Source organism: Geosmithia morbida (assembly GCF_012550715.1).
Source record: "Geosmithia morbida isolate 1262 chromosome Unknown scaffold_11, whole genome shotgun sequence".
NCBI classification, from domain to species: domain Eukaryota; kingdom Fungi; phylum Ascomycota; class Sordariomycetes; order Hypocreales; family Bionectriaceae; genus Geosmithia; species Geosmithia morbida.
In genome coordinates this window covers 939,394-951,700 of record NW_023336198.1, presented here as the reverse complement: position 1 = coordinate 951,700, position 12,307 = coordinate 939,394, and the positions used below count along the sequence as shown (strand labels likewise).

The 12,307-nt window shown below is 56.8% G+C and overlaps 5 protein-coding genes across 5 annotated transcripts; 4 read left to right on the top strand and 1 right to left on the bottom strand.

Annotated features, from left to right (window-relative positions):
- Nucleotides 1-397: 397 nt before the first annotated feature.
- Nucleotides 398-1,511, top strand: GMORB2_2079 (uncharacterized protein; the record flags this gene model as incomplete). The annotated part of the gene is made up of 2 exons (XM_035464059.1): nucleotides 398-1,058; nucleotides 1,162-1,511. The coding sequence occupies 2 exons, from the start codon at nucleotides 398-400 to the stop codon at nucleotides 1,509-1,511; spliced, it is 1,011 nt and encodes a 336-aa protein (XP_035320323.1).
- A 757-nt stretch (nucleotides 1,512-2,268) lies between these two features.
- GMORB2_2078 (4F5 protein family) lies at nucleotides 2,269-2,660 on the bottom strand (the record flags this gene model as incomplete). Its single annotated transcript, XM_035464058.1, has 3 exons — nucleotides 2,269-2,303; nucleotides 2,418-2,502; nucleotides 2,598-2,660. 3 exons carry the CDS (start codon nucleotides 2,658-2,660, stop codon nucleotides 2,269-2,271), a joined length of 183 nt encoding a protein of 60 aa, XP_035320322.1.
- Nucleotides 2,661-4,781: 2,121 nt separating this feature from the next.
- On the top strand, nucleotides 4,782-5,708 carry GMORB2_2077 (uncharacterized protein; the record flags this gene model as incomplete). Its single annotated transcript, XM_035464057.1, has 1 exon — nucleotides 4,782-5,708. One exon carries the CDS (start codon nucleotides 4,782-4,784, stop codon nucleotides 5,706-5,708), a length of 927 nt encoding a protein of 308 aa, XP_035320321.1.
- A 1,220-nt stretch (nucleotides 5,709-6,928) lies between these two features.
- GMORB2_2076 (pre-mRNA cleavage complex 2 protein Pcf11) lies at nucleotides 6,929-9,259 on the top strand (the record flags this gene model as incomplete). Its single annotated transcript, XM_035464056.1, has 3 exons — nucleotides 6,929-7,699; nucleotides 7,786-8,582; nucleotides 8,674-9,259. 3 exons carry the CDS (start codon nucleotides 6,929-6,931, stop codon nucleotides 9,257-9,259), a joined length of 2,154 nt encoding a protein of 717 aa, XP_035320320.1.
- A 1,271-nt stretch (nucleotides 9,260-10,530) lies between these two features.
- Nucleotides 10,531-11,976, top strand: GMORB2_2075 (putative ATPase; the record flags this gene model as incomplete). Its single annotated transcript, XM_035464055.1, has 1 exon — nucleotides 10,531-11,976. The coding sequence occupies one exon, from the start codon at nucleotides 10,531-10,533 to the stop codon at nucleotides 11,974-11,976; it is 1,446 nt and encodes a 481-aa protein (XP_035320319.1).
- Nucleotides 11,977-12,307: the final 331 nt, after the last annotated feature.

Genomic DNA, 12,307 nt, shown 5'->3' with positions numbered 1-12,307 from the left:
GGGGGGGGGGGGGGGGGGGGGCGAAGAGGGGGGGTGAAAAGTTGGATATAAACCTTGGGGAACTACCGATATCATTGTTTTCCCTTCTCCTCCTCTCCTCTCATCTTCCAACTCATTCCGTCCGTCCTCCAGCTTGTGAAGTGTTCCCTTTCCCTCTCTTTTTGGGTTGTTTCTTTGTCTTTCATTCGATTCTTGACGAGCAGGCACTCGCTAAAGCAACATTATATTATACCCTCATCTTTTATGCTTGAATAGTCGCTTGGTCGATTTCACCCTTCTTTTTTTATTCTTCTTCAAAACATCCCTCGCAATCCTTTCCTAACGCGGACGTCTTCCCTTCTCTCTACCCTCTTACAAAAAAAAAAACAACTACGACGAGAACAGGAACTAGGACAAGATGAAGTCATTCACTGCCCTCACCCTCGGCCTCGTGGCCGCTCCCATGCTCGCCTCCGGCGCCCGCGTCAACCAGTTCCGTCGCGACTCTGGACGTCGTACCGTCCACGCCATCCGCGATCACCACCTGAGCGGTCACAGCAGCGACGACGTCAACGTCGTGGGCGACGGCAACGTCGTCGAGGACAGCAGCTTCAGCGGCCTCAGCAAGCTGGGCAGCTCCGGAGGCGACACCAACGTCATCGGCAACAACAACATCATCGGCGGCGTGTCCGAGGTGGCCAACATCATCATCATCTGGGCCAACCCCGGAGGCGGCGCCGAGACCACCCAGATCAACGAGCAGGTCACCGTGACCCAGACCGTCACCGCCCCCCCCGCCGCCGGCACCCCTCCCCCCCCGGCCGCCGCCGCCACCCACACCGTCATCGTCGGCGGTGACGACCTCGTCTACATCCCCGACCAGCTCAACGACGTCCCCGTCGGCGACATGGTCATCTTCCAGTTCATGCAGCAGAACCACACCGTCACCCAGTCCAGCTTCGCCACCCCCTGCGATCCCCTGGACGGCGGCTTGGACACCGGCTTCCAGCCCAACGCCGACAATGCCGTCTCTCCTCCTCCCCAGGTTGCTATGCAGGTCACCACCACCGAGCCTCTCTGTATGTTCTTCTCCTCTCTCTCTCCCCCTCTCCCCTCGTACGGGCTCGACATTCTCCGAGCTCGATGGGTATCCGTACACGTCATACTGATAGCATTCATCAGGGTTCTACTGCAAGCAGATGGGTCACTGCGGAAAGGGCATGGTCTTCTCCATCAACCCTACCGCCGAGAAGTCTCAGGCCAAGTTCAAGGAGCTCGCCATCCAGCAGGAGGGCGACGCTGCCCAGTCCACCCCCACCCCCACCCCGGCCCCCCCTCCTGCCAACAACGGTACCACCCTCGTCGGCGGCGGCACCGGCGCCACTCCCGGACAGGGCCTCATCGGCTCGGACGGGAGCTGCCACTGTGTGGTCAGCTGCAGCGCCGGCGGCTTCCCCGCCAGCTCTGTTCAGGGTCTCGGCTCTATCGGCGGCATGGCCGGCTCTCTTCCCATGGGTGACGCCAGGGTTTAAGGGAGACGATGTTCTCCTGGAGTCTTGAAGACTTGCGCGCGCGTGCCGGTGAACGAGCTGGAGATGGAGAGAGAGAGAGAGAGCTTAATGGTGCATTTTTTTTTGGAGGGGTTTTTTTTTCTCTCCCCCATGGGTTGTGTTCTTGTGTGTGTAAGCCACGCATCAAGATGTTTGCTTTTCTTCTTTCTTATAGGGAATCTTTTTAAAAAAAGAGCGGGATCAAGGTGCTACCTAGACCGGTAGCTATCCAGCGTTTCTTAGGGGATGAGGGTCACTATATAATGTTCTTTTTTTATACTGCTTTTATGAATACATATGGCTGGTGTCGTGCAGGTTACGACAAAATATTGGTTCTCCTGACTTGCTTGCTTCCCCCCCCCCCCCCTCTCTCTCTTGTGACTTGCTCTCTTCAAGATTCGCCTTCTACTGTGATTCACTTGTCAATCTGCTATTTTCAATTGGCCTGCGATCTGGCCGTCCTTGACTCTGCGAAATGGCGATACTAGACTGCAGTATTGTCAAGGAGAAAACGATGATATGTTGATTAGTGTATTCAGACAGGTCTAATAAGAGGAATGATGAAAAAAAATAAAAATCAGCCAAAAAAAGGTATTCTGCTCCTCGTTCGCCCATGTCATGCTAGATAAATGATCCCATCCCCGCTCGTCTAATCTTGTGCCCTTGCTCTACCCAAAGAAGAAGAAGAGGAAAACTCGTCTCGTCCTGATCGTAGAGCGCGCGGTTCGTACTGGCATCATCATTTCTTTCCTTCGGCGGCCTTTTTAGCCTCGGCTGTTGATCAGAGCAAAGAGAGAGGTTAGCATTTCGGAGCAATCTGATATCGGGAGAAGAAAGGGACAGAGGCTGAGAAGGATGGAGGAGGAGGAGGAGGAGGAGGAGGCTCACCGGCAGCCTGCTTCTTGCGCATGATATCGGCAGCAGTCTCCTTGGCACGCTGCATCTCGGAACCGCTCAGGGTGTTTCCCTTTTTCTATTTCATTCGGATAGTACACGTCAGCGGACCTTCGCCTCTTCTTCTTTTTCTTTCTGTTGCTAGGCAGGTATATTGGGGTAGGTTGTCCGTACAGCAGCCGCCTGTTTCTTGAGGTTAGCCTCGCGGGACTTTTCGCGCTGGTTGCCACGAGCCATTATGTTTATTAATCGGTACGGGTACGAGTTTATCGCCGGAGATCGGTAGAGATGGAGAGAGTGAGGACTGTGTGTGGATGGGGTGGAGGTGTCGACGATGTCGATCTGATTTCGAACGAGAGGGGACGAAAAGGAAGGAGAAAAGGAAAAGTGAGGGAGAAGGGAGAGGAGAGAGGAGAGAGAAGATAATATAGTTTTTTTATCAAGTGCCACTTGATTACGACGATGGAGATTGGCGGATGACCTCGGAAAAGGGCAGAATGGCCATGGTGGTGAGTGAGGCTGTGTGGGATGATGGGCAAGGCCAGCCAATGGGGGAGACGCTGAGCCGTGGGACGGTGACCCTGGCGCTGTAGGCTATTCACTATCCGCTCTATAATCACGCATTACAGGGCAAACACTGCTTGACGGTGCCTGTAAATACCGTGGGATCTGCTGTCTGGGTCATCACGCAGAACACTGCGCTCTGTCAGAGATCAATCATTCGCGTCGTGGCAAATATCACAACCTTCACCCCGACATCACCGGTCAGTCCCGTCACTACTGCTCTGCTATCCATCTGATGGGTAGGGAAAGACGTTTGCAGAGGCGGGGGGGGGATAGAAGATGAAGAAGGAGAAGAAGAAGGAATCCCTCTAGACACTGAGTATGCGCCGTCTCTATCCGTGTTGCAGAGCCGTCAATCGATACCCGTCCGTCACCGTCAGGTCCAGAAGATCGTGGGAACACCACCACGCGGCTTCTCTTCCACGACAGAGAGATCATCTACAGAACTACGGGCACGGGACGATGCAGATACTAATGTGCCGTCATCATCACTATTACCGGCACCATGTAATCTGTACAGAATCACATGCGCGGCATTCTCCGTCCTCGTCTGACTTCCCCTAGCAGAAGCAAACCCCCGCCAGGGAATGCCGACCCGGTTTCTCTCGCGCAGAAGGGTGGTGAAACGTTGCCGCCCTCAGGCGCGTCCCGCGGCGCTTGCAAGTCTGAAACCGTCTGCCGGTCAACCATGTCCAATCGACACCCGACCTCAGTTCGACCCTCCTCTCTCTCCCTCCCTCCTCGTCATCCCCGATATACGAATTATCAATCATCACTCAGCCGAGATTCTGGATCCATGCAAGGCCTCGGAGACTGGCTCTCGATGCCTGAAAAATTCACTTTCTATACTCATACTCGTACTATGTATGCACCGATTTCACTCCCATGACAGACCGCCCAATCCTACCGACGTAATCCACAGGTTGACACCGACGCGGCCATGAAACAGACACATCAGACCAGTCCAGCAAGATCTTTCCAGAACCGCCCAGGCCATGATTTGTCTAGTATCCGTTCGTTGTTTTTTCCTTCTTAATTTCTTTCCTTCTCTTCTTCAATTACTTTTTATGATCATCGAATCATCTTGCTCCATCGTGGTTAGACAAGGCTCGTGTGGAAACATATACATGGTGACACCCTATTCTCGGACGGTTTGTCCATCGGGATTTTTATTTTTTATTTTTTAGTTCTATTTCTACTCCTGATCCATGGTCTTTCCAGTCGGGCGCTTGCTTGCTCGTCAGACTGACTGGTGAATCGGTCAGGGCGGTAACTATCACACTCATTCGTGGTGGGCTGTAACGTAGTAGCAGAGATATCTCAAAGTGAATATATGTATAATAAGAACAATGCTGCCTGTCCCATCCATTCGTTCTCTCGAGACAATAATGTATACCCTCAGGTCGGCCTACTAACCCTCAGCAGCTCTCTTGTTTCCCTTCTTTTTTTTTTGGTTCTTTTTTTCCTTTGTTCTGTTTCTGATTCCTTTCTTCTTGATTTCGTTCATCCTACATTTGTCACGATATACAGGCTGGCCTGTTTCTATTGCATTCCTCTGTGCATCATCGTCATCATCATCATCTGCTCTTTGCCGTGGGAGCGGGAGAGCAGCCTCCGGTATCATATACGAAGGAGATAATACCCCCTCTGATCAGACCTTTGTGAGTCTTCTCCCTCCTTCTCCGAAAACCGAATCCCCAGCGCTGTCTTGTCATCGTGTGCTTTCCCCCTTGCTGACGAGCCATCCCTCTGTCATCAGTCCCCTCCCCCGAGACGCTCTTGGCTCATCTCACCATGGTCTTCGCCTTCCTCCTCGGCGGCTTCGTCAAGCGTGGCGTCAGCATGGTCATCCTCCAGGTCCTGCGGGTGTGCACCATCATCGTCCTGGGCACCGCCGTCGTCTCCTTCTGGGCCCTGGCCGTCAAGATCAACATGACAAAGGCCTACTTCGTCTTCGACGCCGCCTCCCTCGTCTTCATGAGCGCCGTCTCCCTGTTCCTCGCCATCTCCGAGCTCCCCTTCGGCAAGCGCTTCTTCGAGCAGCACTGGCCGGCCTTCTCGCCGCGCCACGGCCTGGGCTGGCTCGGATTCGCCCTCGTCATGGTCGGCTGCGACATCCTGGGCAAGCTCAACAACCCCAAGATGCAGGCCGACGACCTGGGCATGCCCTGGTGGCGCCTCGTCCTGGCCTCGGGCATCCTCAACCTCGTCTTCGGTCTGCTCAACGTCGTCGCCACCTTCGCCCTGCATGACTGGCTCGGCGGCCAGAACGTCCGTGTGATCCGCACCATCGGCGCCGCCTCGGCCGACGCCTCCAACCCGTCGAAGGAATACGACGTCGGGAGCGCCTACGCATCCTCGTCGTCCGGCGGCGGCGGGAGGAAGACCCTGGCCGGTCGCGTCTTCGGCTTCGCTCTCGGCAAGGCCAAGCAGAAGGCCGGCATGGCCAGCGGCGGTCGTGGTGGGGGCAAGAACGCTTCTTCCTCGCTTCCCCGCTTCGAAATCAGCCATCCTATTCCTCACGGCAAGGAGTCCGAGGACAGCAGCCGTGTCGCTGCCCACGACGCACACGACGACCCCTCCCACAACGACTACGACGAGTCCCAGACCAGCCCCATCCAGCCCGGTCTCGCCCGTCCGAGCAATGCCTTTCACCCGGCTTTTTGGAAGGGAAGGCCGGCTAGTAGCCGGTACTCGGAGGCCAACATGTCGCGGTTCTAGACAGGAAGGAAGAAAATTTCCTTTGCCTCATCTCTCCCTCTTCGCCTTTCCTTCTGTCATTTATCTTCTTTAGCATGGGGTGTAAGGGCGACGGTTTTCATCTCGTTCAGATACGCGTCGGGAGTTCCAGCTTCTTCTTGTTTCGTCTGCTTTCTCGAAATACCCCCCCGTTTGGGCTATGCCAAAAAGCAGTACCAATTAATCTGTCCCTCTATGTAATTTCACTTTACCTCCTTCGCTCTTCTGCGTTTTCTATCCAATTCAACATGATCATATATGTATGTATACATATATATATATATATGGATATCGACTGATCAAGGTAATCTTGCTGTGACGGAACGTCTGGTATTTTGGTGGTGTGTAGGGTGATTCTGTTCGTTCCAATGTCCTCGTCGTACGAGAACGAGTACTGACACCAGATATGATCACGTAATCACGTGGACACTAGCTTGGCCCAGCCTCAGCATTAGCTTCGCGATATCTTTAGTATCTTCCATCCTTCCTTCACCCTCGTTTAACCTCGCCCAAGCATCCTCACCAACTCCCACCCCCAGGGCGCTCATCTGTACCGGAAACCGTGGCTTGGGCATCGCCACTTGTATCGTGGAATCATTGCAGTTCCATACCGCCCATCCTAACTTGCCAAAGGCGGCATTTTCTATCCTTCTGAACAGAGGGACGCGATCTTGTCGTCCATCTTGCCCTTTTTGTCCAAGCATTTCAGCGCGTTCAACGTAGGTAGAACCACGAGATCGAAGCCAGAAGACAACACAGCTGAATAGCACGTGGCTTCCCTCTCCCTCTCCCTTCTCTCGGTAATCTTCTTACTGGTTCATGCTGGGTTGATTCGGTGGTGTTTGGATGTCCTAGAGCTTTTTTTTTTTTTTTTTTTTTTTTGGCTGGATCTGGGTGCATTTCTTCTTTTATGGTGAACAGGGGGGATTCCGCTTCGCCAACCACCAAAAAGTGACTTGGGAATAAATTCCTTGGGACATTGATTTAGACTGTGCTTCCTCCTAGTGTCTCGGGGAAACGTTTCTCTCTCTCTTCCTTTTCCCTCTGCCGCCAAGTCCTCTTTAAAAAGGTCCCGCTCGGCGGCCAACCGTTTGATCATCGCCGTCTGCTGCTGGGTCGCGACACCTTCTCAGGCAAAAAAAAAAAAAAAAGAAGAAAAAAAACTACTAGAACCGAGCAAGACCACACACGCGCATTCGGAAATGTCGAATGAAGCGGAGGAAGTGGCCGAGGACTATCGTCAGGCCCTCGAGGATCTCAGCCAGAACACGCGGTTCGAGATCAGCAATCTGACAGTGATTGCCCGAGAGAATACGAACCATGCTCTCGCCATTGCCGAAGTACTCGAAAAACATATCATCAAGGTAAGTACCCCCCTACGATCCGAGCAGGTCCTGAAAGACGGCCAGCTCTGCTGTCTGAAAGCAGGCTCGCCTCTCTCCAATGCGTTCGCTACCTACTGCCTCCGTGTGCGTGTGCTTGTGTGGAAGGACTTGATGGCTGATTCCTACCCGCAGACGGCGCCGGCCAAGAAGCTGCCAGCCCTATACGTCCTTGATTCCATCGTCAAGAATGTCGGCACGCCCTACACGCTATACCTCGGCCGGAATCTCTTCAAGATCTTCATGGAAGCCTACACCGTTGTCGACAACCCGACGCGCAAGCGCATGGAGGAGATGCTCAAGACGTGGAAGCTGCCCGTCGCCGGAGCCCTAGATACCCGGCCCGTCTTCTCGCCCGAGCTTGTCCGACCGATCGAGAATGCCCTCATGAAGGCCAAGGCGGCCATGATGCCGCAGACGCAGATCCCGGGCAGGCCAAGGTCTGCCATGACCCCCCACCGAAACAGCCCGACACCGCCAGGCGCGATGCGCGCGACTCCCGGCCTGACCCCCCAGTCGCACCCCCATCCGTACGGCATGCCATCGGCCGACCCCGCCAGTGCCCAGATGATGTACCCCGGACAAGGACAGGTGAGCAGCAGACCCACGGATAAAGCCCACGGATGAAGCGTGCCCGACATGACAGCTCCATGACGGCTTCACTGACCCGACGCCAGCCCTACTCTCAGCAACCCACCCCGGTACCCGCCGGCGTACCTCATCAGCAGCCCGGCTACGGAACTGGCGCACTGCCGGGCGGAGTCCACGTAGAGACGTTGAGCAGTGACATTCATAATCTGATTGTGGCCATGAGGGCGGAAGCCTCGCAGAACCCGCACGATACAGGCGCCCAGACTAGGCTAAGAGCGTTGCTGGATCTCCAGCCCATTGTACAGAGCGGGCGCGTGGCACCGGAGCAGCTGGCGCTCATTGAAAACCAAGTAACAGAATTGGCCGCCGTGACACTAAGGAGCTCGTCCCACCGCCCGAACCCGGCACCGCCGCAGCATCAGCAGCCGTCCGCGTACCCCATCCTGCCCCGCGAGCACCAGCCGGCAGCTCCCGTAGCTCCGGCGTCGCAGCCGTCCGGCCAAGCTCCCTTGACTCTGGACTCCCTCCTAGGCGCCGGAGCCCTGGCGACGCTCATGGCACGGCAGTCGTCGCAACGGTCGACTCCCAACCCGCCACCTGCCGTCGCCGCGCCCCCGGCAGCAGCACCGTACGTGGCACCGGCGCCAGCACCGGCTCCTGAACCGAGCGGCGGCGGTGCCTCTTCGCTGCTAGACCAGCTCCGTATGGTCGGACTCTTGCCATCTACACCGACGCCCGCCAACGTGGTAGCAGCACCGGCGGTTGCGCCGGCGCCGCCCGCGATCCCCGCCAACATCGCCAACATCCTTTCTGCCCAACGAGCCATGGCCGCCATGGGGACACCGATCCGTGGAGGCCTGGATACGGCATCCCTCAGGCAACCGTGAGTACCGGCCCCCCCCCCCCCCCCCAACGCAACGCAGCAGGAGGAAGAAAAGCACGACGGAGACTCGACTGACTCGGATACCACCCAGGGCACCGCCGAAAATTGTCTCCTCACTATACGAGCAGCTCGGGCCCCCCTGCTCCCAGTGCGGGCGGCGCTTCAAGACGGACGAGGAGGGTCGGAAGAAGAAGATGGCGCACATGGACTGGCACTTCCGGGTGCACCAGCGCGGCGCCGAGGCGGACAAGCGCGGCTCGCACCGGAGCTGGTACGTCGACGCTCAGGACTGGCTGCAGTCGCGCGAGGTCGTCGACTCGGACCACCTGGCCGCGCAGGAGGACAGGGCGGCCGAGGCGTCCAAGGCGGCTGCCGAGGCGGCCAAGCCAAAGTACATGGCGGTGCCGGAGCCGACCAGCGGCGTCAACAACGTCTGCCCCATCTGCCAGGACAAGTTCGAGAACAAGTGGCTCGACACGGCGCAGGAGTGGGTGTGGCTAGACGCCGTGCTCGTCGGGGGCCGCGCGTACCACGCTTCGTGCCACGACGAGGCCACGAGGGATAGGGAGGGAACCCCCCGACTCTCGTCCGACACGTCGGCCACGGTGTTGGGGAAGCGAAAGGCCGAGGGGGGGCTCGCCTCGCCCAAGGTACGATCTCTCAAGTCGTTTGGCTGATCTGCGCTTCTCATCCTTTTCCTTTTCCATCTTTCCTCTACCCCCCTCCTTCCGATGAAAGAAGTCCTATCCTCCTAAACGTACCTTGTGACTTCATCTTCGACAGCAATGGACGAAGGGAAGGAAGAAGAGGAAGAGGAACACATCCATCTGGCCTCGTTCACACTGTCCTCCCCTTGTCTGTATACTCTCCATCTTTCTTCCTTCTACCGGGCATGTTTGCATCGGGGGGGATGGGTGGAACTGACGGGAATCTTTTACATCTACCAAAGTGCTACACTGCTACTACATCGACCATTGAGGAATTTCTGGAGGGGCAGCTCTCTCCCTCCTTTTCTGCTTGCTTGGTTTCGTCTCATACCCGAATGGTCGCAAGGCGTATTTTTCATGGCGTGGGAGGGATGATTAGGTGTAGTTGACACCTTTTACGGAAGCGAATACATTCACATTTATATTTCTCTTCTATCTCTTCTTTTCGTGAACCTGTATACCTACCTGTCTGTATTGATACTATCAAGGGTAAGTGGAAGCTATGACCGGTCAGCGAATGGAGAATAAGGTCATAGAGCGGCACTTGTTCTCGAACTCCTGTTCAGGATATACAGAAGCGTATGGATATCTGTTCCAGTCGACTGTAGCAGAGTAAGATGTAGTAACAGAGCGACGAAGAGGTAGAGATGACGGAGAGAAAGTACAGCCCCACACCACCGCAGGCGCGTCATGACCACTTTAATAAACGCGTCTCTCACCGTCCAGTTCAACCAGCCAGCCAAAAAAAAACCACCGGTTGCCACAGTACAGTCATCACTTCTCCCCAAACCACATCACCGCCTCTTGGGACGAGGGGATCCGAAACCACGACGACCATGGCAGTCAACTGCCCCATCTGCTCCAAGCTAGTCACCACCTCAGACATCAACAGTCACATCGACAACAACTGCGAGACGCATCTGGCGGGATCGTCACCATCATCACAGCAATCGCAGACGAACGGGGTCAGCAAGGGGTCAGCAGGGACAGTACCATCATCGTCGTCGTCGTCATCATCAGCAGCAGCAGCAGCAGCAGGGTCGGTACCGGTCAAGCGCAGAGCGTCCGACTTCTTCTCGACGCCCGTAGCGAAACGGCACCCGAACGGGACAGTCGTGACGCCGGCCGCCAACGGGGCGCAGAAGAGGTCATTTGACGAGGGACCCGGGGCAGTGACGACGACGACATCGACGCGAACAACGACGGCCGACGGCAAGGATGCTGGCCGGCAAGACAAAGAGATGGAGGGAGGAGGAGGAGGAGGAGGAGGACATCAGAATAGCAATCAGGATGAGAGGGCATCGAAGAGGACGCGGACGCAAAAGGCCGCCCCCTTGGCCGACAGGATGCGTCCGCGGACGCTGGACGACGTGTGCGGGCAGGAGCTGGTGGGCCCGAACGGCGTCCTCCGGGCCCTGATTGAGTCGGGCCGCGTACCGTCCATGATACTCTGGGGCGGGTCGGGGACGGGCAAGACCACCATAGCGCGGTGCATAGCCAGCCGGGTGGGCAGCCGGTTCATCGAGATGAACGCGACGAGCACGGGGGTGGGGGAGTGCAAGCGCATCTTCCACGAGGCGGCCAACGACCTGGCGCTCACGGGCCGGCGGACCATCGTCTTCTGCGATGAGATCCACCGCTTCAACAAGGCCCAGCAGGACGTCTTCCTCAACCCCGTCGAGTCCGGCACCGTCACGCTCATCGGCGCCACGACCGAGAACCCGAGCTTCAAGGTCGCCAACGCCCTGCTGTCGCGCTGCCGAACCTTTACCCTCAGACCGCTCGACACCGAGGACATTGTCCGCATCCTACGCAGGGCAATGGCGGAGGAACTCGGCACGGGCACAGACGCAGGCGCAGGCACAGGCACAGGCACGAGCACAGACAACAGCACTGGCGCCGGCGCCGGCACCGACACCGGCACCAGCACCGGCGCCACCGGCGGGGGGACGCAGCACCTGCTCGACGACGAGATGCTGAGCTACCTGGCCCGCTTCAGCGACGGGGACGCCCGCACGGCCCTCAACCTCCTGGAGCTGGCCATGTCGCTCGCGTCCCGCGGCGGACCCGACGCACCGACAAAGGACGACATCAAGGGCTCGCTGACCAAGACGCTCGTGTACGACCGCGGCGGCGACCAGCACTACGACAACATCTCGGCCTTCCACAAGTCCGTCCGGGGTTCCGACGCCGACGCGGCACTGTACTACCTCGCGCGCATGCTCCAGTCGGGCGAGGACCCGCTCTTCGTGGCCCGCCGCATGGTCGTCATCGCCTCCGAGGACGTCGGCCTGGCCGACAACTCCCTCCTCCCGCTCGCCACGGCCGCCTACACGGCCACCCAGCAGATCGGCATGCCGGAGGCCCGCATCCCCCTCGCCCACTGCTGCGTCGCCCTCTGCTCCGCCCCCAAGAGCACCCGCGCCTACCGCGCTCTCAACAACGCCTACTCCGCCCTCAGGGAGCCCGGCGTCGCCAGCCTCCCCGTCCCCCTGCACCTGCGGAACGCGCCCACGCGCCTCATGCGCGACCTAGGCCACGGCGCAGAGTACAAGTACAACCCCAACTATCGCGACGGAAAGGTTCGACAGACTTACCTGCCAGACGCCTTGGTCGGCAGACGCTTCCTCGAGGATAGGCATCTCGGGACTGAGGTCGACCCGGATCTCGAGATGGAGGATGCCTGATGAAGGACAGCCCATTCATTGCGGGGAACCTCGAATACATATGGGTATAATATATATACACACATATACACACATATATATGATCGAGTAATTATTGTGTAGAACAAAAAAAAAGTGAAAAAAAGGGAGTCACAATGGATAGACGTTTCTTTTCTCGTTTTTATGAATGTAAACGTTTCAATGTGAACACGTCCCATAGTATACAATATATTATATATATATATATAACGCCTGCCAGCCCCCTACCCCCCCTCCCTTTTTTTAAAAAAAATAAAAAAATGTAAAGTCAAAATGCATCATGGATACTAATACACTGATATTTGCTATCTGC